The 26,572-nt window shown below is 38.1% G+C and overlaps 1 protein-coding gene across 5 annotated transcripts in view; it reads left to right on the top strand.

The window, feature by feature from the left end:
• INO80 (INO80 complex ATPase subunit) overlaps positions 1–26,572 on the top strand; it is a 61,951-nt gene that overhangs the window by 24,808 nt on the left and 10,571 nt on the right. For all 5 annotated transcript variants that reach the window (XM_052692947.1, XM_052692945.1, XM_052692946.1 and 2 more), the window contains 10 exons: positions 290–375; positions 1,347–1,514; positions 1,941–2,074; positions 2,853–2,920; positions 5,504–5,597; positions 6,527–6,704; positions 11,551–11,691; positions 15,517–15,742; positions 21,204–21,331; positions 25,303–25,397. In XM_052692947.1, the coding sequence (XP_052548907.1) occupies positions 290–375; positions 1,347–1,514; positions 1,941–2,074; positions 2,853–2,920; positions 5,504–5,597; positions 6,527–6,704; positions 11,551–11,691; positions 15,517–15,742; positions 21,204–21,331; positions 25,303–25,397 (1,318 nt within the window). The remainder of the gene's footprint in view (positions 1–289; positions 376–1,346; positions 1,515–1,940; positions 2,075–2,852; positions 2,921–5,503; positions 5,598–6,526; positions 6,705–11,550; positions 11,692–15,516; positions 15,743–21,203; positions 21,332–25,302; positions 25,398–26,572) is intronic.

Raw genomic sequence — 26,572 nt, 5'->3', positions numbered from 1 at the left:
TATAAAAATTATTTGCTGGAAAAAAAGAATAAGTTTCACAGTAAGTTTCAAGGGATAATTATGTTGAAAAATCTACCTACATAATATAGGTAATTTTTGATTGGAATAGAACACAGCACAGTTGGGTCTTGCCACTAAGATGAAGGTTTTAAGAGTTCTTAAATAACCCAAACTGTGTGCTTCAAGAACTCATATTAGGGAACTGGCTGAGCAGTAAGTAGTAGGACACAATGTGGTTTCCTTCTCTGGTGAAGTAATTGTTCATTTTTCCTCTTCCCTTGTGTTTCAGACCAGCTATCCCGCTTACACATGATCCTGAAGCCTTTCATGTTGAGAAGAATCAAGAAAGATGTGGAAAATGAACTGTCAGATAAGGTGAGAAAAAGTATTGATCCTTAATTGGAGTATTTCAGCTTTACTGTCATAGTTCTGTTATCACATCTGCTTTTTACAGGCTAATTCGTCCCTGTGTAACCTGAAATTTGGTTGTAGACTTTTCACAGACCTGCTTCTGGCATCACATTCCAGTAATGTCATTAGGCATGAATACAACTTAAGAACCCCTAAACTTTTTTTTTCTTTTCTTCTGGGGTAAGCATTCACTATTACAAGTAAAAAATAAGTCTGTTTAAGGTGACAGTAGCATCACTGAGGTGAAAGAGATTAATACAGCAGTGTTTGGGTGAACTTCGTGAAGAATTTGGCATAGATTTAGGACTCTTTGCTTGCTTGTCTTGAGCAAGATATGCATAATGGCAACATCGGGCTCTTCTCTCTTGGGTTGTAATTTCTTCTTAGTGATGCTGGATGGACTTGTGAACAGTGTGTCTCATGGTTTTGGGACTACTGACTAAGAGACTTGCTTTTTTTGATGTACTTGTTAGTTTCAAAAGTGGAACTCTTCTCATAAACACTGTTATTATGTGACCTATTAGTTGTCTTTATCGTGGGTTCCTGACATCTGTTCATGATGACTCCAAATTGGTAACATTTAAGAATAGAATAGCACAACTGAGGGCAAAATTTAAGCTGTTCAGCTGCAGCTGGTGTTTTCAACAGCTTCTTAGGACTGTTGTCTTGGTTGTGTTCATGTACTTGTAAAGTTCTGTCTCATATTGTTAACTAAGCTTTCTGAAACACAGCTGCAGGTTAATTGCTTTCCAGGCTCCAGCCTTTTTCCAGGCTTCAGGATCCATCCTGAAATACAGATATGAACACAACTGTCTGTATATATATATTTGAGAACACTAAGATTTACTTAATATGAGTTTTCCCTTCTTTGTACTGATCTGGTCGTGCTCTGCCTCTGAGAGAGAAAAAACTGAAACTTCATTACTGTTTTGTAGATTGAGATTCTTATGTACTGCCAGCAGACAAGTCGACAGAAGCTGTTGTATCAAGCCCTGAAAAATAAAATCTCTATTGATGACCTCTTGCAATCTTCAATGGGCACTACTCAGCAAGCACAGACCACTACTAGTAGTCTCATGAATCTAGTCATGCAGTTCAGGAAGGTAAGGCTATTTTAAGTAATAATTTTAAAAGTATATTCCATTGTTAACTCACAGCTAAAGTACAACTTCTAGAAAACATCATATAAAAAAACTTATGGCATAGGCATGCGAATTTTCATGTGATTTGTTGTCTTTCTGGAGCAATGTTGCACAGTGTTGGGGTAGAAGAGCTTCAGGCAAATGCTGCTTGCATCTGGTTCCATATTGGTTGTTGAAGACATCATTTCCTTGGGGAAGAGAGGGAATAGCTGTGAAATAATAGGAAAATCTATGATGCAGTGTTCAATTTGAACAAATGTACCAGAATGGCTGTGAAATTCTAGCCAATGTTAGAGTGAGCAGTAGTGATAGTTGTCTTGGGATGTAAACATTGCATTAGCCTGAATTCATCTCTTCTTTATGTCTGACGTGCTCCCTTTCTTACAGGTGTGCAATCACCCGGAGCTATTTGAGCGACAAGAAACTTGGTCTCCATTTCACATCTCCTTAAAGCCATACCCAATTTCAAAGTTCATCTACCGTCATGGACAGATCAGGGTCTTCAACCACTCACGGGACAGGCAAGCAACTCCACTTCCTCTCCAACTTTGTATATTTAGTAGTATGATGTAGACTTATTTTAGCTTTGTAAGCACTAATTAACACTGTTACCTGGTGAACTTAAACAGTGTTTGCCAAGCAATGCATTCCTAGTTTTCTTTCATTTACACAGCTGTTAAACATCTTATATCTGGTGTTCCTTCTTATTGGAATTCTGACCATCAAGTATACCTTTGATTAAATAAGAAAGCAAGTAAAAGGAATTCAGAGTTATTGCTGATGATGTATAATGGAACTATCTGTAACAGAATTTTAGAAAAAAAAATGTTTTCCCTTCAATGGTTTTTCATGTGTACAGAAGCTATCAGTATCTGCATGTAGTGACACGATATATTCTATGTACTTGTGCACTGACAGCTTTTAATGCTTCCCTTGGATGAGTAGAAGCTGCCTGAGTGCACTTGGCTGATTTTTCTGACTGGCAGTTCCTGAGAAGTCTGTTTTTATAATCAGTTTGAGAATGCTCAAGGCAGAGATGAAAAAGACATGTTTAAAGATGTGACTAACTGTTCTGCAGCATAAAACGCAGTTCAAAAAAACAGTGGTGTTTCTCACTGTCACATTAACAGTAATGCACGTGCACTGCTGATGCTATGCAGTTCCAGTTATCCAGAGTGCAGGAATACTTACAAAAAAATGGAATTACTGAATACTTTACATTTTTTGCTGTGTAATTGAATGCTATATGCATTAACACCTTCTTAGTGCTTTTGTTTGTTTTGTTGCTTTCATTTTCAGGTGGTTACGGGTTTTACTTTCGCCATTTGCACCAGACCACATCCAGCAGTCTCTCTTCCATAGGAAGGGTATGTTTATGGTCCTGGGAAGCAAGTTGGGTCACACGCTTGTATGTGTGGTGTAATGTTATTTAGGAACAGAACTGAAAGGTCAGATCAGTTTGTCCTCTGAGATAATCTGATTGGAATTTGTTAGAATTCTTCTAAGCTTTGTACCTGAAGAGAAGTCAACCTGTATTTTTCATGTAAGGAGAGTATGGAAGCAGGTGGAAGGATGTTCTACAGACTTTAGTCTCTGCTTAATCTTACTTCAAACTCTTCTCCTATACCTTGTATTTTTTTTAAGGTTACTTTAGTGGATTAATGCTGCCTCTTCAGTTTAATGTGAGAATTCAGCGAAATCTTGGATTCATTTTAGTACAATCTGTAGTGTGTGTTACACTGCTAATTTATTTCAAGTAAGAAGTAGGAGAATGCATATGACCTGGGATCTAACTGAGAAACAGAAAACTAAATAATCAGTTAATATTGATAAATACAGTTTGTCATTATAGAAGAGTGAATATTTTTTACTATAAGGAGTGAGCTAGATTGCTCAGCTTCTCAAGTGGGGAAAGTTTTAGGAGAAAAAAGCAGAAGAGATCCTGGCTGTATAACTCTGCTGAAGTCTGTTAGTGTGGACCTACTTAGTCATGCAAAACTTTTCAAATAAGAAGAACCAGGTGCAGCAAAAACAGTCTGCACTCATCTATAACTCCCTAGATTTGGAGTGTCTTACTAATTATTCTGGTGTAATGATATTTGTATTAGGCTTATTTGATATTCATAATAGGCTTTTTCTCAGGTACCATAAAGGGAAAATTATTTTGGATATATAATTTTTTGTGTAGAAGTTAAACATAGAATCATAGAATGGGTTGGGTTGGAAGGGACCTTTAAGATCTAGTTCCAACCTCCCTGCTATAGGCAGGGACACCTCCTACTAGACCAGGCTGCTCAGAGCTCCATCCAGCCTGGCCTTGAATACTTCCAGGGAGGGGGCATCTGCAGCCTCATTGGGCAACCTTCTCCAGTGTCTCACCACCCTCACAGTAAAGAATTTCTTCATACTGTCTAGTCTGAATCTACCCTCCTCCAGTTTAAAACTTTTTCCCCTCATTCTGTCACTACATGCCCTTCTAAAAAGTCCCTCCCCAGCTTTCCTGTAGACTCTTTTCAGGTGCTGGGAGGCCACTATAAGGTCCACTGGGGCCTTCTCTTTTCCAGACTGAAAACCCCAGCTCTCTCAGCCTGTCCTCGTAGGGAAGGTCCTCCAGCAGCTCCAACAGCTCCATGTCCTTTGTGTGCTGGGAGCCCCAGAACTTGGTGCAGTACTCTGGCTGGGGTCTCATAAGAGCAGAGGGACAGAATCACCTCCCTCAACCTGCTGGTCACACTTATCTTGATGCAACCCGGGATATGGTTGGCCTTCTGGGCTGGAAGCGTACATTGCTGGCTCAATGTTGAATTTTTCATCAACCAACACTCCCAAATCCTTCTCAAGACTGTTCTCAGACCATTTCCTACCCAACCTTTGTCTGTGCTTGGGATAGCCCCAACCCACGTGCAGGACCTTGCACTTGACCTGTTGAACTTCATTAGATTGGCATGAGCCCACCTCTCAAGCCTGTCCAGGCCCCTACGGATAGCATCCCTTCCCTCTAGCATGTCAACTGCACCACTTAGCTTGGTGTCATCTGCAAACTTGCGGAGGGTGCACTCAATCCTATTGTCCATGTTACCTACAAAAATATAAAATAACACCGGTCCCAACAGTGATCCCTGAGGAATGCCACTCATCACCTCTCTCCTCTTGGACACTGAGCCACTGACCACAACTCTCTGACTGAGACCATCCAGCCAATTCCTTATCTAGCGAGTCGTCCATCCATCAAATCCATTTTTCTCAGATTGGTGACCAGGGTGTTATGTGGAACAGTGTCAAACGCTTTGCAGATGTGTCTGTTGCTCTTCCTTTATGCACCGATGCTGTAACTCCATAAAAAGTTGCATAAAAGTACATGAATAATGTTGGAAATAAAGGTCACATAGATGGACCTGAAAAGCTTTATTAATTAACAGTGGGACATGTCTTCCCTGCTCTCCACTGTACCTGTTGCATCCTTATCCTTGTACTCACTCACTTTCCTGTACCGGTTCCTACATCTCCATCCAACATGTTTGACTCACTGGTTGGGTGAGAGGGAGTATGTTTGGCAGACTGTCCTTCAGAGTGTATGTTCTGGTTAGCTCTCTGGGAGATTTGTGGTCACACTAGCAAATGCACAACTGCCTGCTGATTCCTTGTAGGTCAAATAAATGTCTTTACTGATAGCACGTTTTTCTGTCTTTGTAAATATGCTTCTCTTGCCCAGACTGGAAAATGAACTGTAACTTGGAATTGGGAAACAGCAATTAAAATGTATTTTTCAGAATTTCTAAGAGATCTGGGTTAAATTAGGATCTCCTGTTTATTCACTCAGATCTTCTGTATTAGAGAATGTGTATCTTTAATGGAGTTTACCACAGTTGAAGTGTATTCATTGTTTTTAGCACACATTGTTGGGTGTCTGTAATATGTCCTGGCCTAACTTCAGTATTTCTGTGACACAGGCATCAATGAAGAAAGCTGTTTCTCTTTCCTCCGGTTTATTGATGTCTCGCCAGCAGAAATGGCAAACCTCATGAATCAGGGACATTTAGCCAGGTGAGGACATTTTTCCCTCTCTTAATAATTATAGGAAAAATACAGATGTTGTTAAGATACTTCTGCTTAGGATCACGCTGTAGGTTGTTGGCATTATGAAGTACAAAATCCAGACTTCTAAAGAACATTTTGCTGTAATGCTCATCAGTTGTACTTGAATGTATATTTAACATATGTGGAATAGGCTTGCACTGTGATAGTTGTTCGTCAACTCCAGTTCATATTGTCTCTTCTCCACGTGTCCTGTTTTTAATATAAATTTGAATTCCATGGTACAGGCTGAGAATGGTGGATTTTTAACATTTTGAGCTGTCTTGACTTGGAAAGGGAAGTGAATCTGTTTAAGATGGTGTATTCCATAAGTGACAGTACTATGGCTGACATTTAGTAGTGGCTGTAAGAATTTTAAGATAAAAAGCAAGAATATATGAATAAATGAAGGTGTTTTCTTTAGGGCTTTGTTTTAGTCTCTTATTGTTGCAGTTATTTTGGACACCTGGTTTTTCACCTGTGTTTTAGTAGCAGTACAAATTTCTCTGATCTTTGTGATAAATTCTGCATTTGTTATACAGGTTGCTGTGAGCAATACATACATGGAATAATTTACAGAGAAGTCAGAATGCAATTTTTGGAAGTAGTGGCTAACTTGGACTTGACCCTTTTAAATGAAGTGTACTTCCAAGTACACTTCCAAGTGTATTCTAATTTCATCATTTGGGTTCAATTTAAGCCATTTTAGAAAAAATAAAAATAAGAATAGTATAATTGGCAGATGTCTAGTGAAAATGATTGCCCTCAAGCCAGAACACTGTCAGCCTAAATTTCTGGGAAAAAAACAAAAACCAGTTGTGAAATTATTGTTGTTAAATATATTCAAGCTTTTGTTTCACAAAATAGTGAATAAATGTGTCTGCTGTGGTTTGTTTCAGATGGTTAGCTCTTTTCCTGTCTCTGAAAGCCTCCTACAGGCTCCATCATTTGCGCTCCTGGATGGAACCAGAAAGAGAGAAACAGCAGGGCTCACACTGTCTCAAGAACAAGGATTTCTTGCTTGATGTAAATTTCCCACTGTCTTTCCCTAACTTGCACAGCTGCACTTTGCTGCAGGTAAGCAAAGTGGAGATGTAAGCAAATCCCCATGAGGGAAGAATGGTGAGAACTTCTTATTGTTACAAAACAGAAGGAAACATAAAATTAGAAACAAGATAACTTTATTAGTTCTCTCTCCTAGATGAAGTTCAGAGTGCTGAACAGAAAAATAGCTTGACTTCTGTCTTCCTCTTGTATAGCAATACATTTAAAAACTTGCTACATAAAAATAAATTAGTCGATTAGAAGTCTTAAAAATATTATTGGAATAGCTGAACTAAGCTCTTCATTTGTTGGAGGCAGATTCTATGTGTAAGCTTGCAAGTTTTTTGTAACTAACTGAAACTACTGTTTCTCAAATTCAGTACATTGTTGCAGCAACTGGGATAGTTGGAGGCTTCATTCAGTCTAGCAATGTTTTGGAGCTGGTAGACAGGCATTATCGATGGTCATCTTTCTACTCTGACATTTGTTTCTGTTGCTGGCTAGTAGATTACAAATGTGTTCATTTTACTGTGTAATGCAAGATCATTTTCTCTAAGCCTTACTCTAGGATGTGGGTGAATGTTTTGTCACGATCTAGTTGTTGATTTCTTGAGTTATAATTCCATCAAGTTGTTTCATTGGAAAATAAAATCAAAGAAAGATTAGCATTAGGGTCAGGAAACCAGCTAGCATATAGCTGAAATTCTCCTTTAGTGGCAGTTATATTTGCAGTGAAAAAATCTTTTCTGAAACAATGAGATCTTGCCACATTTCTCTGGGGAATATTGCTTCACTTCATGAGTCTGCAAGGGGAAAGGAGATAGCCAGAATTCAATTGAATAGCGTGTGGAGGAAGTTGAAATTGAAGACATGTAAGCAGTAGGAAACCAACCTTGAGCCTGGTGTCATGTTTTGCATCGTTAACAGCAAAGCCAATAAAATGAGCTCTCCTAGTTATCAAACAAAGATCAAGCCAAGTGAGTGTGTGTGCCAATTAACTCTGCCTGTACTGGTGTTTAAATATTCTGTGATTCCCTATCTAGCATGATAAAATGTCTGAACTGAGGATTTGCTTGCAAAATATTTTTTTAAGTTGTATTTAGCCATTTGAGTACTGTCTGTGTATTGTTTGTATCTCTGAAACTATTCTGTAGCTCTGTCCTCTCTTGAGTATGGCCAAGGAAAACTTGTGTGTTGTGGAAAACGTTGCAGCCTAACAGAAGGAAAGTAGATGATGTCATTGTAGGCCATAATTAATCCATTGGGTTAGCATATGTAAGTGTTGAAATAAAAACTGTTATAGTTTCTTACAAAGCAGAAGGTGGGCTTACATTATAGATGTGGAATATGCATATCTAGCTTTTAATACTAAGAATGGAATGAAAAATAAGTGGATAGACTTGAGACTCACCTGTACCACAGTCTGGAAGGTCTTAGATGTGTGATTTTGTTTCTGCAAATAAATCATTTGGATTGATTCATGAAGCTCTTACTGGTGTCTCTGGGGTTCCCAGGGCTGCGACTGTCATAAATCGTGTTTCACAGAAAAACAACCAGCTGGGGAGTAAAGTTCATAAGCTTGTGCAGTACAGCACATTTGTGATAGCCCCAGTAAGGAGAAAGGAAGTTTAGCCTTACAGTTATGAAGGATTCCTTAGAAGTTTTCTAACCTTATTATGGAGAAATTACTACTTGAGATCACTTTAAAATAAGTTACCTTTGCAGAATTTTCCAGATGGCTTATGTATAGAGCTTCTTAAAAATGTGCAAAACGAAAGTTGGTATAGAAAAACAAGTAGTCCTTCATGTTTCTTTCTTTTAACAGGACACTTTTTTTAAAACTTGGCCCAAATTTGAGAAATTTTTCATGTAAAACTCCCAGAGGCTTCATCTAGGGCTTTGCAAGATAGTAACATACAGGGAGTGGGGAGGGAAGAAACAGAGGAAAAAGGAAATGGTATAAATCTGGAAAGGCTTTTCTTAACTGCTCAGGTCAGCATTTCCTATGTAAGACGCAAACTATGAAAATAAGTCAGTAGACAAAAAAAAACAAACCTTTTTTTTAATGGTTCAATCTAAAATTGAAGTAACATCTGTCTAAAGATGGTATGAATTTTTTCACATAAGCACAGAAGTCCCTTGCAGTGTTGTCTGTTCATTCCCCTTAGCATCTCCACATGTGTATTGATTTGTATGTGTTGACTGAAATTAATATGAAATCTGATCTGTTCATATGAGCCCTTTTCTCCTTTGCTTTCCTCGTTTTCTTTGTGTAAAATCTTAGGGATGTTAATGAGCTTAGGACAGTGCTGGTAGCCATATCCCATATTTGTTTGCTGCCGTCTGCTAGATAGGAAAGCCTCTTTCAGCAATTACTGTGATTGCTTGGTTACAGTAGACACATACATGCATATTTGTTTTAACACTCCTCTGTGTGTGTGCTTAGCTTTGTTGTACTGCCATTTTAGAGCCATGCTTCTGTTCTGCTCTGTAACCTTATCCAGGCTTTTTCACATTGGTGACCGATGGCAAGCTGGTTTCCACTGTACAAGAGCTGCTTCTAATATTGTCTGCTTGTAAAAATAATACTTTTATTTTGGATACCTTCTTGGAAGTTTTTTCTTTGCTTCTTCCTGTGTATTTCTAATACCAGCTATACCTCCTGTATATGGGCCAGGGAGGAAATGAACTTTAACCTAAAGAAGCTCTTCGGAGTCTGACTAATAGCTTGCTGTTGCTAAGAGAAGCCACTCTTCTGTGACCCTTGTTTTCATTTCTTTACTCTAGCTGCTGGATCCTGCCTCCTCTGATATGTGCCCTTGCACTCAGATACCTGAGTGAGCCAGCTGCGACTATTTTCTGTCTGCTGAATTTGTTCTCTGATTTTATATGTAGCTGAATTTTTGGTACTCACATGTGTAAGTTGTCCACAGCTGTGTATCCCCAGCCCTGCACTGTGCACTATGCTATTTCAGCACAGTCTGCTTTACTAGCTGATGGGAAGGATCACAGAACTAACATGGAGTGGGCGAGCAAGGGTTTATTTTCATCTTGATTCACTTCTGAACATGCAGTTATGCCAACAAGCAGAAGGGGCTCTGTTAGATGTGGGAGTGAATATGTGAAGCAATTTCTGCTTAAGATAGTGCTACTTATAAAGAGTTGCAGCTAAGTAAGAGCCTGCTTAGGATGATGTTATCCCATGTGGATCAAGCTTTGACCAGGGCTTTTTTGCCCTGCTGAGTGTCAGTGTCTACCATCAGCCTTTTCAGACATCTTCCATACAGATATTATGTTAGCAGATATTCAGTTAGAGTTGGAACTTTTTGCTTGATCGCAAGTCCCACTGGTAACAGCTGAAAGATCAGCTTATGTGCTAGGGTTGTTTGTATTTCATAGGTGATCAGAGCACTTATGAACAGTAAAGCAAGTTATCTCCTATGTCAGGATGTTCCAAATTATTCTACTTATCTCTCTTTCATTTAGTGTAATTCTTATTACACTACTTTCTTTTGTTTTCTTCTTTTGAACTGTGAACTAACCCAATCAATGTAAAGATCTGCTGATGGTGTATTGATGTGGACAAGTGGAGTCACCTGTATGCTAACCATCTGCTTCTCGTTCAATGCATCAGCATCTGGAAATAGGGCCAGGAATGTCCATGCTGGGGTACTGCTGTGGCTATTTGGATGTTTTCTAACGTTTTTGAGATACTCTGGATATAAACTTTCCGAAGTACGGCTTGATGTGTAGGGTTTCAGACACTGGAATTTTAGAAAATTGGGAGTTCCTGTCGATTAGAAGTAGAATGTGGTGAATTTTGGTGCAGTAGGATCTGGGGCAGAATAATGTTGAAGCTTTTGGTGCTGTTCACATTTTACTTAAGTGAACTGCTAGAATTGTCTGAAGGGCAGGTTCTGTGATCTAACAGCAGCAAGAAGTTTCCTTCTTAATGTTTGTTTTTTGTTGCTTGTTTCCTGTAGCATTCAGAATAATGATCTCATGTTCTTGTTACTGTGATTACATTGGGTATAACTATTGGTTGGTAAGAGTGTAGAAGAGCTAGAATAAAAACAAAGTAGCAGAAATTGCTTAGTCTATAATCGATTAATTTCATCATTTGATGCAGATATTAACATTGATAAAGGAAATATAACTGATGCACACAAAGAAAATCTAGTTTTGTTGTCTGTTATTTTTCTCTATAGTTGGGCATCTTCAAAGAGCTGTCCTTGATTTAAACTTTAGTGTTGACTGAATGGTTCCCACTTGTCAGCAGGGGCAGTCAGTATATTGTTCTATATCAAAAGGACATCAATCCTCTTGCAAATTCCAAGTTTTACACATTGGTGTGTTCATGTGTCAGTAATTGTGCAACACCAGGAAAGTTTTGGGGATAATGTTCAGAGCCTTTTTGCACTGGAAGGGAAGAAAAAGTTGGAAAAAATGAATGTCTAAAGATTGTCCAGTGTAATGTAGTGTCATCTTCTGTGCCAGATTTCATTTTTCCCATACTTCAGAATAAATAAAGAAGCAGCTAGAAAATAGCTTGAGAGTTATTCTACTGGAATATTCCTTCATTATAAAAGCCAAGATCAGAGGATTCAAAAAAGCAGGAAAAAAAATGGTTTTTAGTTCCAGCTGAATGTAAAGATAAATATGGATATGAGCTATGCTGATTTGAGGCATTTCTGTATTAGAATGTTGTGATGTTGCTCGGAGATCTTGTACATTGTCACTGCAGATGTGTAGAGTTCCCTCTTTCCAAGCAAAATACTTGGAGTGTTCTTTTTCTGTCTTTGTCATAGGTGATTACAGGATCTGAGAGGAGTTTTTGATTAGAAACGTAATAACTTCTCAATTTTAATTTTGTTTTTAGAACCTTGTGTTCAGTAGCCACTGTAAAGCAGTTACTGGCTATTCAGATCATGTCATACATCGAAGGAGATCAGCTACCTCATGTGTACGGTGCTGCCAGGTGACTGAGCTGCCGTCCTTCCTGTGCATAGCCAGTCCACGGGTAAGTCCAAGTGAAGTTATAAATTATGTATTTTCTATTGTGTTTTAAATCTTGTTAGAATTGTGTCACAGGAACAGGATGATCTATTGCTTTCTTTTGGTTGGGTAAAACTGTGAGGATATCCTTTTGCTACTGTATTCTATAGTGCTTTTTTCATAGAGGAAGTGACTGCAGTGGCTATTGAAGGGAAAAGGAAAGTTGGGAGATGCACCCAAACAAGTTCTTGTGACATACATAGATTTCACTTTCTCTCCTAATAACAAAAACTGTAAAATTGTAGAAAAAGATTGTGAGGTAGATTCTTCCCATATAATCTAAGGGAAGTGTAGGTATGATATGAATGGAATGGTGAATTCTCATGTAAAAGGGAGCTGAGAAGTAATGCTTTTTTGAAAAGGACACTGAGTTTATCTTGTTGCATCAGCTTGTGCTCTAAAAAGAAATACCAAATAGTAGTATAAAAGGACTGAGTAGAAAGTTTAAGGTCTTCTGGATATTATCAAATGGTACTGCTTGGGATTGTCTATCAAATAGTAACTGAATTTTGGAATTACTTTAGCTGAAGATTTCTGGGCTGACATGGGGGACCTTCAGAAGTCTGTGGCTATTGTGTTGCTGGATCTTGGCAAAGCTTGACAAAATGTACTTCAGATTCAAATCTGGGCTTGAATCTACCATTTGTCATCATAGTAGATAAGCATATCTGTAGAGAGTTTCCACCTTCAGAATGACCTTTTGTGAAAAAGGAGGTTCTGACCTATGCTCTTGTTAAAAGATAAATCACCAAATGTTTCTCTTAATCGCATGGATGAACATCAGTTTTGAGGAAACAGCTGAAAGTGAGATAAACATGCAGTAGATGCCACTGTGCTGGGTTTTATAGCATGCTGAGTGAGTTACAGAGGTAAAGTTCCATAGAAGTCGTTGGCTGCTGGGCACATCCTTGGTCGTGCTTAAGATAAGAAAGCTGAAGCTGTGCTCCACCAAGTAGGCAGTATGTAGTTAATTTGAGAAGTTGTGTCTCTAGATTACTTATTCTCTGCCACATAGTTCTTTACTCTTCTCCACTTAAGTTGGTGAATGAAATCATATAGATGATATCTCCAACTAACAATAGTTGATACCACACCTTATCTTGTATTGCTTCATGATCAAATAAAAGGGAAGAAAAGAAAAAAAACAACAACAAACAAACCCTTTCTTTTTCCTGTAGGAAATCAATCTTACAGTTCCAATGCTTTTTTCTGTACACTATCAGATAACCAAGACTTCTCTCCATCAGCCTTCTGCTCTTGAGGAAGAATCCTACTATAAGTGAACAACAAGCATCAGTGGGGCTTAGAATGAAGGCAGACACCTGCTTCAAGTTACTTTGAAGCAGTAACAGGCCAATAAAAGCCCTATTATTTTGAGGCGTCTTAATACTGTTTATGATGATACAAAAGCAGTTTAGTAGTAGAAGACTCATTACCAGACTATCCAAATGTTACATTCTTTAATCAGCGTTGATGTTATTGATACAGCTTGATCGAAATATGGCTGTGTATATATTTATACGTTGGCATCTGGAGAAGGGAGGATGGCTGTTAGGTCTGTGCTTCCCACCTGTGTGTTCCTTGGGTTGAATTCATCTGTGCCTGCAGTCCTAAGGGCCAGAACTATAACTGAGTTTTTCAAAGTTACATGTCAGTACAGTCACAACATACTGCCTGGTTTGATGACAAGCAGTTACTCCCTTTTCCTTTAAATTCCTTCAGATTTCCAAGAAAAAGATTTGTCACTCTTTGTGCTTAAAGTTGAGTTACTTCTGAAGAATGTGTGGAATGCTACCTAAATATTGGGAAAGGGAGAAACAGGTTTAGAAGGCCAGGTTTGCAGGGAAGGGTGAAGAAAGATCATATCTGATGCTTATTCTTGTGAATAAAGGTGCTTGTTTTAATTGGCTAGTGTAGCAAAATGATGAAATGAAAGCATTACATTTTGTTTGTAGGAATACAAAGACTTATGTGTTTGTTGGAAACTTTTGGCAGGAGTGTACAAGACTTGAAATAGCAAAAAGGACATGTTCTCAGAAACTATAGCCTCCTGTTGTTTGACCTGTGATGAATTTTGAGATGTTAATGGAGCGAAAGAAATAGGAGCATGTGTTTATGGAGCAGCAATTCTGGGTAGGGGGTGGGGAGGAGGTATTGGTGAGGGTGATTTGGCAGAGTAATTTCCCTTCTATAGGAGGCTATTTGCCTGATTACAGGTAGTGCTCAATCACAAAAAGTTGAGGTACGCAGAGTTTATCTCAAGGCTGTCTCCTAGCAGTGCTTCCTTTAGGGAAGGTATTGCTTGAAGGAATGTTCTAGTTTATCCTCCGTAGAAATAGAAACTGAAAAGTGTCCCTTAAAAGAAACAATACCAATCTCTGCCATAGTTTGCAGAGGACAGTAGTGCTGAGGCAACAAAAATTGAATTTGGAACTGTGAGAGATTTTGCACTCTTGCACAGGAGACAGTGCCATGCTTGGACTGCAGGTGGCAGTGCAAGATAGCATCAACCCCAGCACCAAGTGGTGGAAATGCGTACAAAGCCTTACTTAGTGAAGTCCCGTTCACTTTGCATGCAATTTACCAGACAGTTTGATTTAAAAACAGCTTTTGGCATCTTGCAAAACAATGGCTTAGCAATTACTGCTAAGATTTTGTATGCCTTTCTGGTTTTTGTTTCAGTATGTCCCCAAATTGTACTTACAAATCTGTTTAAACAAGCCGTTGGTACTTGCAAAGATAAATCTGTTCATGAAACAAATTTATTCTTATGAAAAGACCATAGGTTTCTATCAGAAAGATCTTGTTTTGTATCTCCTATTTTCAGTTAGCTGGTAAATGTCCAGAGAGGAGTAGGCAGCATCTAAGATATCAGACAGCTATAAGATAATTCTTCCACTGTATTTCAGGTTTCAATTGTCCCATTATGAAACCTGTTGCCACATGTTCTCAATTCTTCAGAAGGCTCAGCTGCTTGCTGTTTAACATCAAACCTACAGATTCCCCTAGTATTTCTTACTATGCAGCTCTGTCTCCATCTTAAAATGTGAAGATTTTCAAAGCTTTGATTTCTTCTGTTCTTTTGTGCGTTTCATTGCTTTTTGTCCCTGCGTAATGTGTTCATTTTCCAGAGTATTAGGATTCATGAGAATGTTTGCAGTGTAGCTGAATCTACCTGGAAAATGTTTTTTTAGTTTTATTTCTTGAAATAGCAACAATGACTTTGCTGTCAGGTAACTTACAAAGTACTGCAAATTTATACTTTTTTCTGGTTTAATCCCACACTGTAAGGTTAACTGTGTAATACTGAATTATGGTTTACTTTTTAAGTGATCTTACAACATATTAATAAGTCTCTTGATAGTCTTAAATTATCACATGAATTTCTGTTGAGGCCAGTTTGTAGATTTCGTATTTGCTATGTGAATGCTTCATTGTGAAGAGCAAAAAAAAAAAGAACAAAAAAAAACAAGGCAAAATGAAAGATGCAGCAAGAATATTTTTCTTTTACTGTCAGTTTTGCTATCAGTTGTATAGCAATTGATACAAGACAGTGTGTATCAAAAGACAAATAGTCCATGCCTGATTGTTCATGGGGCTTTTTGTAGGGAGGGAAGATGCTCCATCTTTCCTTATTTTAAACTGGCTTAATGTTGTTTTACATTTATACGTGTCAGAAATGATGTGGCTTTTTAAAACTTGAACCAGTGAGAAGGTAACTGAGATGGGATTTGGGGATGAGGATGAAGGACAATTTGAACAAGAATGTTGATTACATTTTTACTTGCAGGTAACAGCTGTGCCACTGGAGTTCTATTGCAATGATCGAAGTGCAGAATACGAGCGCAGAGCACTAAGGGAAGGAGGAAGTCTTGAAGCAAAGCAGTGTTTAGTCAATGGAGCCCCTGAGCTAGCAGCTGACTGGCAGAAACAAAGCTCCCAGTTCTTCCCAGAATATCCAGGAGGACTGTTGGGGATCAGGCCTCAGAACGGCTGGTCTTTCATCAGGATACCAGGTGAGTTTGGATCTTGTCATGGAATAGAGCTAGGTAAAGGCCATCTATTCTTTAGTCGTCATGCTGCTTGCTTACGATTTTTGTGTGGTTTTGTTTGCTCCTCTTGAGTGAAAGTTAACTCTGGTATCTTAAATTGCACTGTGATTGCACATCCTCTGTGAGCAGTAAAGCTGTCAATGGAGACTGAACAAGTCTAGTACAAGCTTTTCTAATGCTTACAAACCTCTCTTTGCATGTCAGTCCTCAAAGTGTCTGTGAAGAGGTGGGTTCGCTAAATGAACCACGGTACTCTCATGACCCAGACAGTAGTTTGAGGTTGGAGATAGAGATATTGCAGGAAAAGTTTTGATCATGTTTTACCTCCTAATATGTTGGAAGACCTTTGTACTGATCTGAGATATTTTGTTGGTCTTGGTAATGGAAGGATAAAAAGTACTTGTCACAGTTCACCATGAGTGGAACGGATGCAGGGACCTAGTTCAGATGAAGTTTTCCTGGGAAACAAGGCATGCAGGACTTGTTGAGTTGAAATAAAGAAAACTTGTTCATATTTCCTAGTAAAATGAGAAATGTAAATGTAAGCGCATGTCAATTTTCCTTAGGCTAAATTAATTCAATTAGGCTAAAATAATTCAAGATTTACTAGAATTTGATTGCTGATACTACAGTGACTTGGGCACTGGGCATGGTCTAGTTGTCAGAAGATGGTCCTGAGCAGCGAGCAAGTACTGCAAAAAGCACTAGAGATCTGAGAGATAGCCAAGAGGAAAAACAGCTTACACTGCCAGATCCTAAGTTATTCCCAGACCCTTTTGGGTCAAGGATGTTTGGCAGGGGAAGTTAGTACAGTAAAAGGAGAATGGCCTTTTGCTTGCTAGAGTCCGGTTTAAGAAAGTACATCCTAAGTACATAGAGTCATTTGAAGAACACGCACATTTGTTCCTATGTAATAGAGAAACTTTTTTTCATGAGTTTGCACTTGATTAACATTTAGTTATTGATTTAATAGTTTCCTTTCTTCAGGAATTCATGGAATCATTTACCAGTTATTTAGAATTAGAAGATGAGGAACTAATTAAGGGATACATTAAGATAGAAATCATGGACAGAAATGAAGAGGATGATGTAGAATTAGGGAGAGGGCTGCTTTCTCGTGAAGAGACTGAGAGCTTTGTCAGCAGCAAAAATGTGTAGAAGAATAATGATGGGGAAACAAGAATCTTACAGGAGTGAGTGAATAGGTACAAAATTCAACAAATTGCTGTCCAAGCTCAACAAAGGATTTGTTTGTGTAGCTGATTTAATCTGGGAGGTGTAGTGCTAAAAGTAGATGAAAAAAGTGGTTTTGTACAGCTGTGTTTTAATTAGGTGGAAAGACGCATTCAAATCTAAACCTACTCTAAGAGAAGAGGGCACATACTACAGCAGGACTTCTGTGTTTATACATGCAAAAGCAGGCACGGTGCACTCCAGAAAGTGACTGATAGCCTGAAAAACCATTTATAATGCTGAAGACCAGCGAGTGTAAAATGGGAGGCATGGGTGTGAAGGTCCATGGTAAATAGGTGACAGGAGCAAAGGGGAAACCTCTCTGTCCTAACCCTGATCTATCCTCTTCCAGCCTCGGCATTCCCAGTGCCCTAGCAGCGGGCTCAGCTGCGATCACTGTGGGAATCTCTTGAGGCTTTTCCTGTTCTTTGAAAGAAAAATGGTCCTGGATTAAATGGCAGGAAGTGTCTGAGTCCTTTTAGCATCGATAAAAAGCACCGGCCTCACTGGCTGTTTACTGTGAGAGCCAGCCAGCTCCTCACTGACCCCATTGTGCTGCACAGACTGTCGGGAGGGGATCCAGGGGTGTCAACTGGAACCCAGGCTTTATCTCTCTTTCCTCTGCATTTTGCATGTCCAGAGGCACTTTTTCTTATTCTTCAGAGAGCAATGAGCCCAGCTGCAGTCATAAGCCAGTTCTCCTGACTGGGGTTATTTTGAGTCATAATCATTTCTAGCTGTTCTTCCCAGGCCATAGGAACCCAAAGTATCTCCTTGTTGATAGTTATTGTCCACAGCTGGAGGCAGGAGCTTTTTTTCAAACGGAAAGCCACAGAGTAGAATTTTACAGTTGCTGTCCTTTCGTTGTTTAGTGTCTGTCATACAGTGCTAAAGAAGAACCCAAAAAAATGTGCCTTAAGAATCATTCTTTGAAGTGTAATCCAGGATCTCATCACCTGACTGGTTCAAAATTTTATAAGTTCATTTGCTTATGCTATTAATATGTATATCAGAATACATTGTTGTTGAAAGCTTTCACTGATTATTAAAACTGTAGAACTGCGAATTTTGAAAATGCTATTTAATAAAAGTGGCCACTTTCTTTCGCCAGGGTAAAAGGAAGTGAGAAATAGCAATGGGAAAAACTAGAGATGGAAGACACTTTAAAATAATTGAGATGTTTTCCAACCATGGGGCAAAAAAATATTACGCTTTTTGTTAGGACTTTGCACAGTCTGTCCTTTGAAGCACTAGGTGGCAGGCTTTAAGCACGTGAAAACATGACTTTGGAAAACAGCGATATTGAGATAGCGCAGTGAAGTTGCCAGGCTTGTAGTCATACGGTTTTCTCTTCCAAAGATGACAGATCTTTTTTTTTTTGTTGTTGGTTTTGTTTTGCTATCCTGAAAAAGCTTTCTCATCAGTGCGGTCTGCTCAGATGCTGAGATGTTAGACAAATTATGAACTGTTAACTAGCTTTTCAGACTGTAAAACCATCTGTAAATCAATTCTTTTAATTTGCATTCTAGTGCAACTCGAAAATAGCTACTTATGTAATGGAATATTAAGGAGCCAGTAGCAAAGGATATGCATCATTTCCATTTCGCAAAACTTAGTTCTACCTATCATGCTTGTTGTAGAAAAACAGTAGCTTTTTACTTCTGGAAATGTGATGTATGAGTTAGTCTAGATGGACTTGTGAACAAACCCGGTTCTCTCAGTTTCCTTTCAGACAAATGGCTTTTGGTTAATGATCATGTTATTTTGGCAAGCATATCTAGACTTTTCGTGTTACTTAGGTCTATTTAATTCATTCTGAAATAGCAGGTTGAGCAATTTGAATAAAATCAAAATGTCATGACTTTGATTTGATAGGAAGAATAACATTTAGCGTAAAGAGTAAGGAGAGTAACTCATTTCTATTTTATCTAACTGCCAAAGTTAAAAGTTTGGGTTTCCTTAGAGGAATGTATAAAATTATTAACTTGTATTAATTTGTATGCAGGTGAGACTGAGCTCTATTCTAGGTTTCAGAATTATACACTCCATTGTAGTTAATACAAATGCCAGCCTGAGCTGTAGCCTTGAGTTTTCCTTACAGTATCTACTTGATGTGGCTTTCTAGTTGGTGAATTCCATGAGATAGTTGGTAATGATTCAAGTAATGATATGGTACTTCTTCCTGGCAAAGCAACAAGATCACCATCAGATGAGATTTTTCTTTATGAAGGGAGAACGAAATAAAATACAACAGTGAGCATCCAAATAGGCAGTGAAGCAAAAATGAGCAGAGCTTTTCTGTCTCAAATTTTTAGCTGGTGTAAGCAGAAGGACAGCTATGCACTTAGCAAGGCAGATAGCATTCACAGCACCATCTTACAGTGCAGATATATTACTAATAGTTCTAACTGACAATGATAGTTCACAATTTTTTGAGTGTCAGAACACAATTCTGTGGCTTTAGCTTCTGATGGCCTGATACAGATTCCAGTAATTCCAGCATCAAGCCCATTCTTTATATTTAAACTTAAGAATGTAGTTTTTCTTGAGATCTTGATTGGAAAGACTGAAATGATGAAGAATCCACCATGTTTCTGGATAAAACTTTGGCTCACTAGTTTTTCCTTCTCTGTTAGGAAACTAAGGAGAGAAACATGCTCAATTTTTATGGTTTTCACATAAATTACTGGATACTCTGTATCCAGTATAAAGTTCTCTTCTGTTGTTGAAAACTTTTGGCCAGGAGAAAAACCTTGTGTATTGCCAATTGGTCTTTGAAAAATCGGAGTTCATCAAGTTTCAGAACTCCTCACTGCAGGAAAAGCTTTTAAATGCACAGAAATCTGGAGGATTATTTTCCCAATGCTTCTCTTTTTTTTTTTTTTTTTTAAACTTTTCATAAAATGACCATAAACCTTATCGTGTTGTTTCAAAATGATCTTTTGAATTATGCAGAAGAACAGCTTCTTGTCTGCTTTTTCTCCGTGTGGTTGTACATGCAAGAACCAAATGAGCCCTCTGTGCCACATCACTGCACGTGGACAAAAGCCTTGTTGATGTGATGCTCATGAGCATTTTTAGGAGCAGTGTTCTCCACTTCAGCTCTGTATTCATCTTTTTCACAAGCGTGGAAACTTGTGGTTGGTTTTAGCTATACAAAAATGCACTGTGCTCAGATGAACAAATTATTTTTTGTATATACCGTTTGTTTGAAATATAGTACAAGACTGTCAGCTGCCTCAAGGGAAGCTGGATTTTCTTCAGACTATCAGTTAATTTATTCAATGCACCTGGAACTGTGGGAAACATTACCTGCTGGATGCGTTGAAAATATTTTGACTCTATACTAGCCTGTACTATTTGCAGTTGTCAACTTTCTGTTTTGGCTGTAGACCTAAATTCAGATGTGCCAAAGAATAAAGAATGATCGGTGACTTTCCCAACAGATAATTTTTTTTGGAAGAAAATGTCTCTTCATCCTCTTTCAACAGTAATGTATTGTTTACTGAAGTTTATGTAGAGAATGTACAAACAGGAAGATCTCCTTCCTGAAAAATACTTCATAAGCAGTGCTGAAATAGAGAGGACACAAAGTATAAAATCTGCAATGATTTACAAGATTGAAGTTTGGAAATGTTTCTTAAACAGAAAAAAAAGATGGAGGGCTGGAAAGAGAAGTAAAAATTAAGGCAGTGCTGTGAAGGGGCAGTTGTTTTACAGTGACCTAGAGAACTGTTTTTCAGCTTCTGTGCTGGTGATGAGTTCGGTCTTGAAATCAGGTTTGTGAGGAAAGAGTCTAAAGCTCAGCAGTGGGTAGCAGCAAATGTCCAAAGGACAGCATTATTGTGTGGGAAGGGAACTGTAAAGATATGGTACTGTTGTTGAACTGGATAGGATTGATCCTTAGAAGGGAGAAACGACTGTCCAAAGAACGTCTGTTTCCCTTCTCATGAGCAGATCAATCTGTGATGCAATTTGCCAAGTGGATAAGTTCATGTAGTCCTGTCCCAGCAAACAAAAGTCACTGTCAGCAGCATTACCGTGAGCGTCAGCCAGAGGGATGTTGCCATCTCTTCTGTCGCCATTTAGGAATTATAATGTTGTGAAGGGCGAGCAAAACTTAGAATTTACTTAAACCATTGCTTTGTAGCTATTTTGACTGTATTACTTCTTTTCTTCCATTTCTTCTTAGACAAGGAGAGTCTGATCACCGACAGTGGAAAACTTCATGCTCTTGATCTTCTGTTGACAAGGCTGAAATCTCAAGGGCACAGAGTTCTTATCTACTCTCAGATGACACGGATGATTGACTTACTGGAGGTAAGAGAGCTGTAGCCTACAGGAGGCAAATTCTGAAGGTGCAAATTTAGTAACTCTGTTTTGGAGAAAATACAAAAATTTGAATGCAGCAAGCCTGACTTAAAGTGGTTACACTGAGGGTTACCCAACAAATAAGATCTGCTATACGAAAGTAGACTGAAGGTCTGACTTGTTGTCAAACTTCCAGCAGTGTACAGCACAGATGGTTAGGGGAAGATGTATAAGAATAGTGATACTTCACAGTTATTCTCTGTGTCCAGTGTTTTGCAGCTTGAGGGCTTTCTGAGCCAGGTGTGGCTTCTGTATGAAATTTTTTAGTTACATCTTGAGTCTTTGTAAATTTTTGTTGTTTGCACTGTCCTGTGGAGAGATTTTGCATGGCTTAATTAGCCTCTTTCGCTGGTTCTGAACTGCTTTCTTCTAGTTTCTTTTGATGCCTGTGTATTGGAAGGAAAAGTGAGAACAATCATCAATTTTCTGTTATATTAATGTTGCTGGTAATTTCACAGACCTTTGCTCTGTGTATGTTTCCCTCTGTCATTTTATTCCAGTTTGATAGATATTAATAAGAAGAGGTTATCTGGCATATATGATAGGAAAGAAATCAGTAACTAAGTGATACTCAATATTTAAATACAGCCAGTCTACCTTAGAAGAAAAAAAAATAATCACTATTTGATTAGCAGCCATGTCACTATAGAGCTAGTCTGAAATGACATCAGTGAGAGGCTTATTAATTTTGTTTCCTATTTGTAATACTTACAGTGTTTTGAAAAAAAAGTGCCTCTTTCTCTGGACTTCTGTTGAAGACAGCAAATTTTGGGTTTTTTTCTCTGGATCTGGGGAAAAAAAAAAAAAAAAAAAAAGAGATTGTCTTGTGTTGCAATGCTTCCATCCTTTATCAATGAAGAATTAGTCATAGTAGTTTTTATGACTATCTAATTCTGAGTAGGAAACTTGATGTTCATTAGTTTCAAAGAGATAAAATTTTCTGACTGAATATGTAACAGATAAGACAGTATTTGCATTTGGCAGTGTAATTCAGCCCTGATAAAACATGAAGGTCCTGTGATACTTCAGCCATTAGTTCTAGACGTACATGGGCTCCCTCAGCAGTGTTTTACTTGAGCTGTTGTCTTCTCCACTAGAAGAGAACAAATGAAAAGCCTGAACCTAATAGCTGTCTCAGTCTCATATGAGGAGGAGTGTATTTAAGGTCAGCAGTTAATAGTGCAATAAATCATCACAAGCTGTGAAGAAAAGAAGAACTTGCATGGTTGCAATGGTGTATCTCAGCTCTTTCCCTTTTTTTTTCTTTTTTTTTTCTTTTTTTTTTTTTTTTGGTAAATGTTGGATGTGGTCCAGGTTTGTTACCACTCTGTTACACCATCAAACTCATAAAAAGGAGCGTTTGATGCTTCTTTGTTTTCTGTTACGTTCCATTGTAAAGGCTTGGGAGCACACCATTTTGCTATTGTACCTCCTAAGTTTTCAGCTTCACTTGTTCAGCGCTGTTGCTCACATAAGCCACCTACCAAGTCTCCTGTTTTAGTTTTCTCCCACCACTTAATGGAAATTGAAGCTAAGCAGGCTACAAGTGAAGCAAGGACTGAAATCCCTCTTTTGCAAGGATTTTCTTACAGTAGACTTTTTTCCTTACCAGTGATATCAGAATGCATCCCCTCAGCCTACTTACATGTAAAAACATAAGATATCCTGTTTCTTTAAACAGTATTTTGCTGGTGTGAGTATAACTGCTGTTATTATATTGTACTTAATCTGTGCATGACAGAGAGCACAAAACATATTGTTTACAAAGTCAATGTTTGTTTGATTTAGCTTCAGCTGAAGAACTATGGTTAGTTTTGCTGCTATGAAATGGTAAGTATAAATGCAAAGAGGAAAAAGATTTTCTTTTGGCTGAAAGAGATAAATAGAATTTCAGTATCATCATTTCAGGCAGTTGTTTATTTTGTACCTTCTTAGATTAATGTCATGGGGTTTTTTTGTCTTTTTTTTTTTAATATGATTGTTTTTTCCTGTAAGGAAGAATAATTGTTAATTATTTCAGGGGGAATAATGTTTGATGAGGACTCAAATTATATTCTGAATGAAGTTCGATGCATTAATTGTACGCTACCAAACGTGTATTAGTTGTGTTAAAATGTAACAGTACTTGATCTGGACTATGAAATAACACAAAAGTAAAAAAAACAGTTTTTGAGAGAAGTATCAGCTCTGAAGACTCAAGGAGCACTTTCATAGCTTGTTCTTCTGTAGATTGTGTGGTAGTGAAAATGTCTAAGGTCTAGGATAAATGACTGAGTGGAAGTTGTTTTCTGTTTGTGAAGTTTGGTTAGAAGATGCTGATGGAGAGGTGGTAATTCTGAGATGAGGGAATACTAAAGATGTTGAAATATCAGATCAGTGTAAATGCACATAGAGACAGTAAGAAAGAAATGGAAAGAGAAAGCCCGTGTGATAATTGAAAAAGGGTTGATCAGATTTGGAGAAAAGGTCACGTAGTGCCTAGTTGACAACTGTATTGCTGTGGTTTCATTTGGTGGCAGAAAGCTGATGTAGATGTGGAATAAATCAATAATAAATTAGGGTTTGAGTGCCTGTGTGGCTAAGCAGTTGTTCTTTGCTTCAAAATTCTGTTGCTTTGCTCCATAAATCCTACAACCCGTAAGCCCTGCTTTGTAGAGGTAAACCATGTGATTTTTGGCCTCTTCAGCATTGTTGATTTTATTTACCTCCTTTTCTCTTTCATCTGCTACATGTTGAAGCTTCTCTCTAGCACAGCAGTCTTTTTCTCAGGTTCCTTATAGCATGGCAGCTCTTTCACCTCTTCTGCACTGATGAAGTAAAATGAAGGAGAAGCAGGAGCCCTAAGGCTAGGTGGAAAGGAGAGCTGAGCATGGTACTATCAGAGGAGGGTTCGTTAGAGTGCAAATACTGCCATATCTTCACACTGCACAGCAGTTTATCTGCTGAATGTTGAAGCTTGGAACAAGATGAGTCCAATAGTTCTTGCTGCTAAAGCACCATCTGTTTCCATTCTGTCTTCATTTGCAGTCACAGCAGCTAGGAAACAAACACATGCACCAGTAGAGTTAAATCTAACAAATATAACCAGTAGGAGTTGTGCCTTGTCAGCCAAGGCTCACAGTGTTAAAATATCAAAGGGTATATTTGTAAAGAAACAGTAAGGATATATGTATAGCCTGCAGAGCTTTCTGTGTAATTCAGATTGTATTGATAGTTGCACAGTTACCAGAAAATGCTAAGTACTTTAGAGCATGAAAAATGTGTTTCATTGGAAAAGTCTTCTGCCTACAGCATTTCTGGTTGATGCCATTTGATTTTTGTCCAGGTAATGGGTTCACTTCTGCTACTGAGGGCTAACATCAGTATTTCCATTGCTTGCCGGGTTCTTTATCACTGAGATAAAGCCTGGGCAGGTGTTGGTGTGCAGTACTAGGTTTTTTAAAACCACTGGTCAGAGGTTCATAATTAACAGGCAGCAGGTACCAGTGGTTAGTTAGAAAAGGTTCATTGGTACAGTGAAAGCTCAGGGATTGGTAAAAGCTTAGACTTTATGAACATAAGTTTCATAGATCAATGATTTTTATTTACTTAATAGATTTATTTGTAGAAAAAGTGCTGTAACAACACTGTCTGCGGCCCGACTCTGAAGTGACATCATCATTCATCTCTTACCTTACAAGAAATACAAAAACTGACAAGTTATTAAGGGTAGCTTTCATTTCTGAAATAATAAAGTATTGTTTGCGTAAGATTGCTTATAGCATTTACCAATGGCATTTAGGTGTTCTTCCCCCCAAGCAACAATTCTGCTTTTATTGTGTTGATTTTCATTTCTTTATTTATTATCCTCTTTATGGTGAATAATCAAGACTGAGCAGTTCTAAGAGCAACTGTATTTTTCTGGTGTGTGTTCTTTGCAGGAATATATGGTTTATAGGAAGCATACCTACATGAGATTGGATGGTTCTTCAAAGATTTCTGAACGAAGGGATATGGTAGCGGATTTTCAAAACAGGTAATATATTTTAATAGATGTTTGTGTGGTTAGTCATGTATATGTAAAGAGTTGGTGTAAGATGCAATGGAAGTAAATGTGCTTTATAATTTGTGCTTTATAATATCTGATAGACCTCATTTAGCTGAAAGTTTCCTGATGGTTTGCAGGCCAGAAGTCAGTTGTATTGATGCTAAACCTATAGAAATTAATCGTCTGTGAAACAGTACAGGAAGCAAGTTTTAGTGTACTTGTAATTGTTTGTTCCAGTCCAAGTATTCTATTGCTTATAAAGAAGTTGAATAGGAACAGGGAAAATATTCTTCAGTTATTATGTACTCTGAGAACTGACACAATAAAGAAATGGAAAATCTTGCATGTGCTAGAGCTTTGGAAGTGCTGTGTACAAAACGAGCCATGTCACTTAAGCATGTTTCACAGAGTAGCAGTGTAAATAAATGATTTTATCGTTAATGCAGCAGGCTTCATTAAGAAAGCTTGAACAGAGAGGGAGGCGGGGGTGAGCAAGTGTTAAGTTGTAAGACATGCTGCCTGTCAGTTTAGAAAAACAAGATGGATTCTTGCAACTTTTACTTGCACATCAGGAAAGAAAGCTATGTAATCATCTTACAAGTTCAAATATTTTAGCATAACCTTGTCTCCATTGAATCACATTAAAAATGAACAACTGAATTTATGGTTATTAAGTTTCCTTTTAATCATGAAATATGGCTTGGTAGGATATTACTTTGGTATCATAGTTATTAGTAAGGTTACCCTTCCTGAATGTGGATGTGTGCTTTTAAGAAGGTCACTTTTGTTTTTCAGACAAGTTAGGTTCACTGATGGTTTGCTGCAAGGTGAAAGCACATGATCTAGTTCTAGTGTTAACTGTCCCAGGGTATCTCAGCTGAAGGTTGCAGGAGCTCCTCAGAGCAATAGAACTTGAAAAGCATGTGTGCCAATGTCTGATGTGGAAGGACTGTGCAGTGCTTTTCTCCCTGTTCTGTGCTGGCTGTGATGTCCTACTGGAATCCTGACACTTCTTCCTATAAGGTCCTTTAACCGGAGAAGTCAAAAAAATTGTTTTTATTAATAAAAAGAAATTTGTTTTTATTAATGAATAGAACAACTAAAGAAAAATAATCATTTTGACAGGAAATCCCTTTGAGATATAGGTCAGCCAGTATAAACAA

Source organism: Tympanuchus pallidicinctus, unplaced genomic scaffold (genome assembly GCF_026119805.1).
Source record: "Tympanuchus pallidicinctus isolate F22 unplaced genomic scaffold, pur_lepc_1.0 scaffold3, whole genome shotgun sequence".
NCBI classification, from domain to species: Eukaryota; Metazoa; Chordata; class Aves; order Galliformes; family Phasianidae; genus Tympanuchus; species Tympanuchus pallidicinctus.
This window is presented reverse-complemented; position numbering and strand designations above follow the sequence as displayed.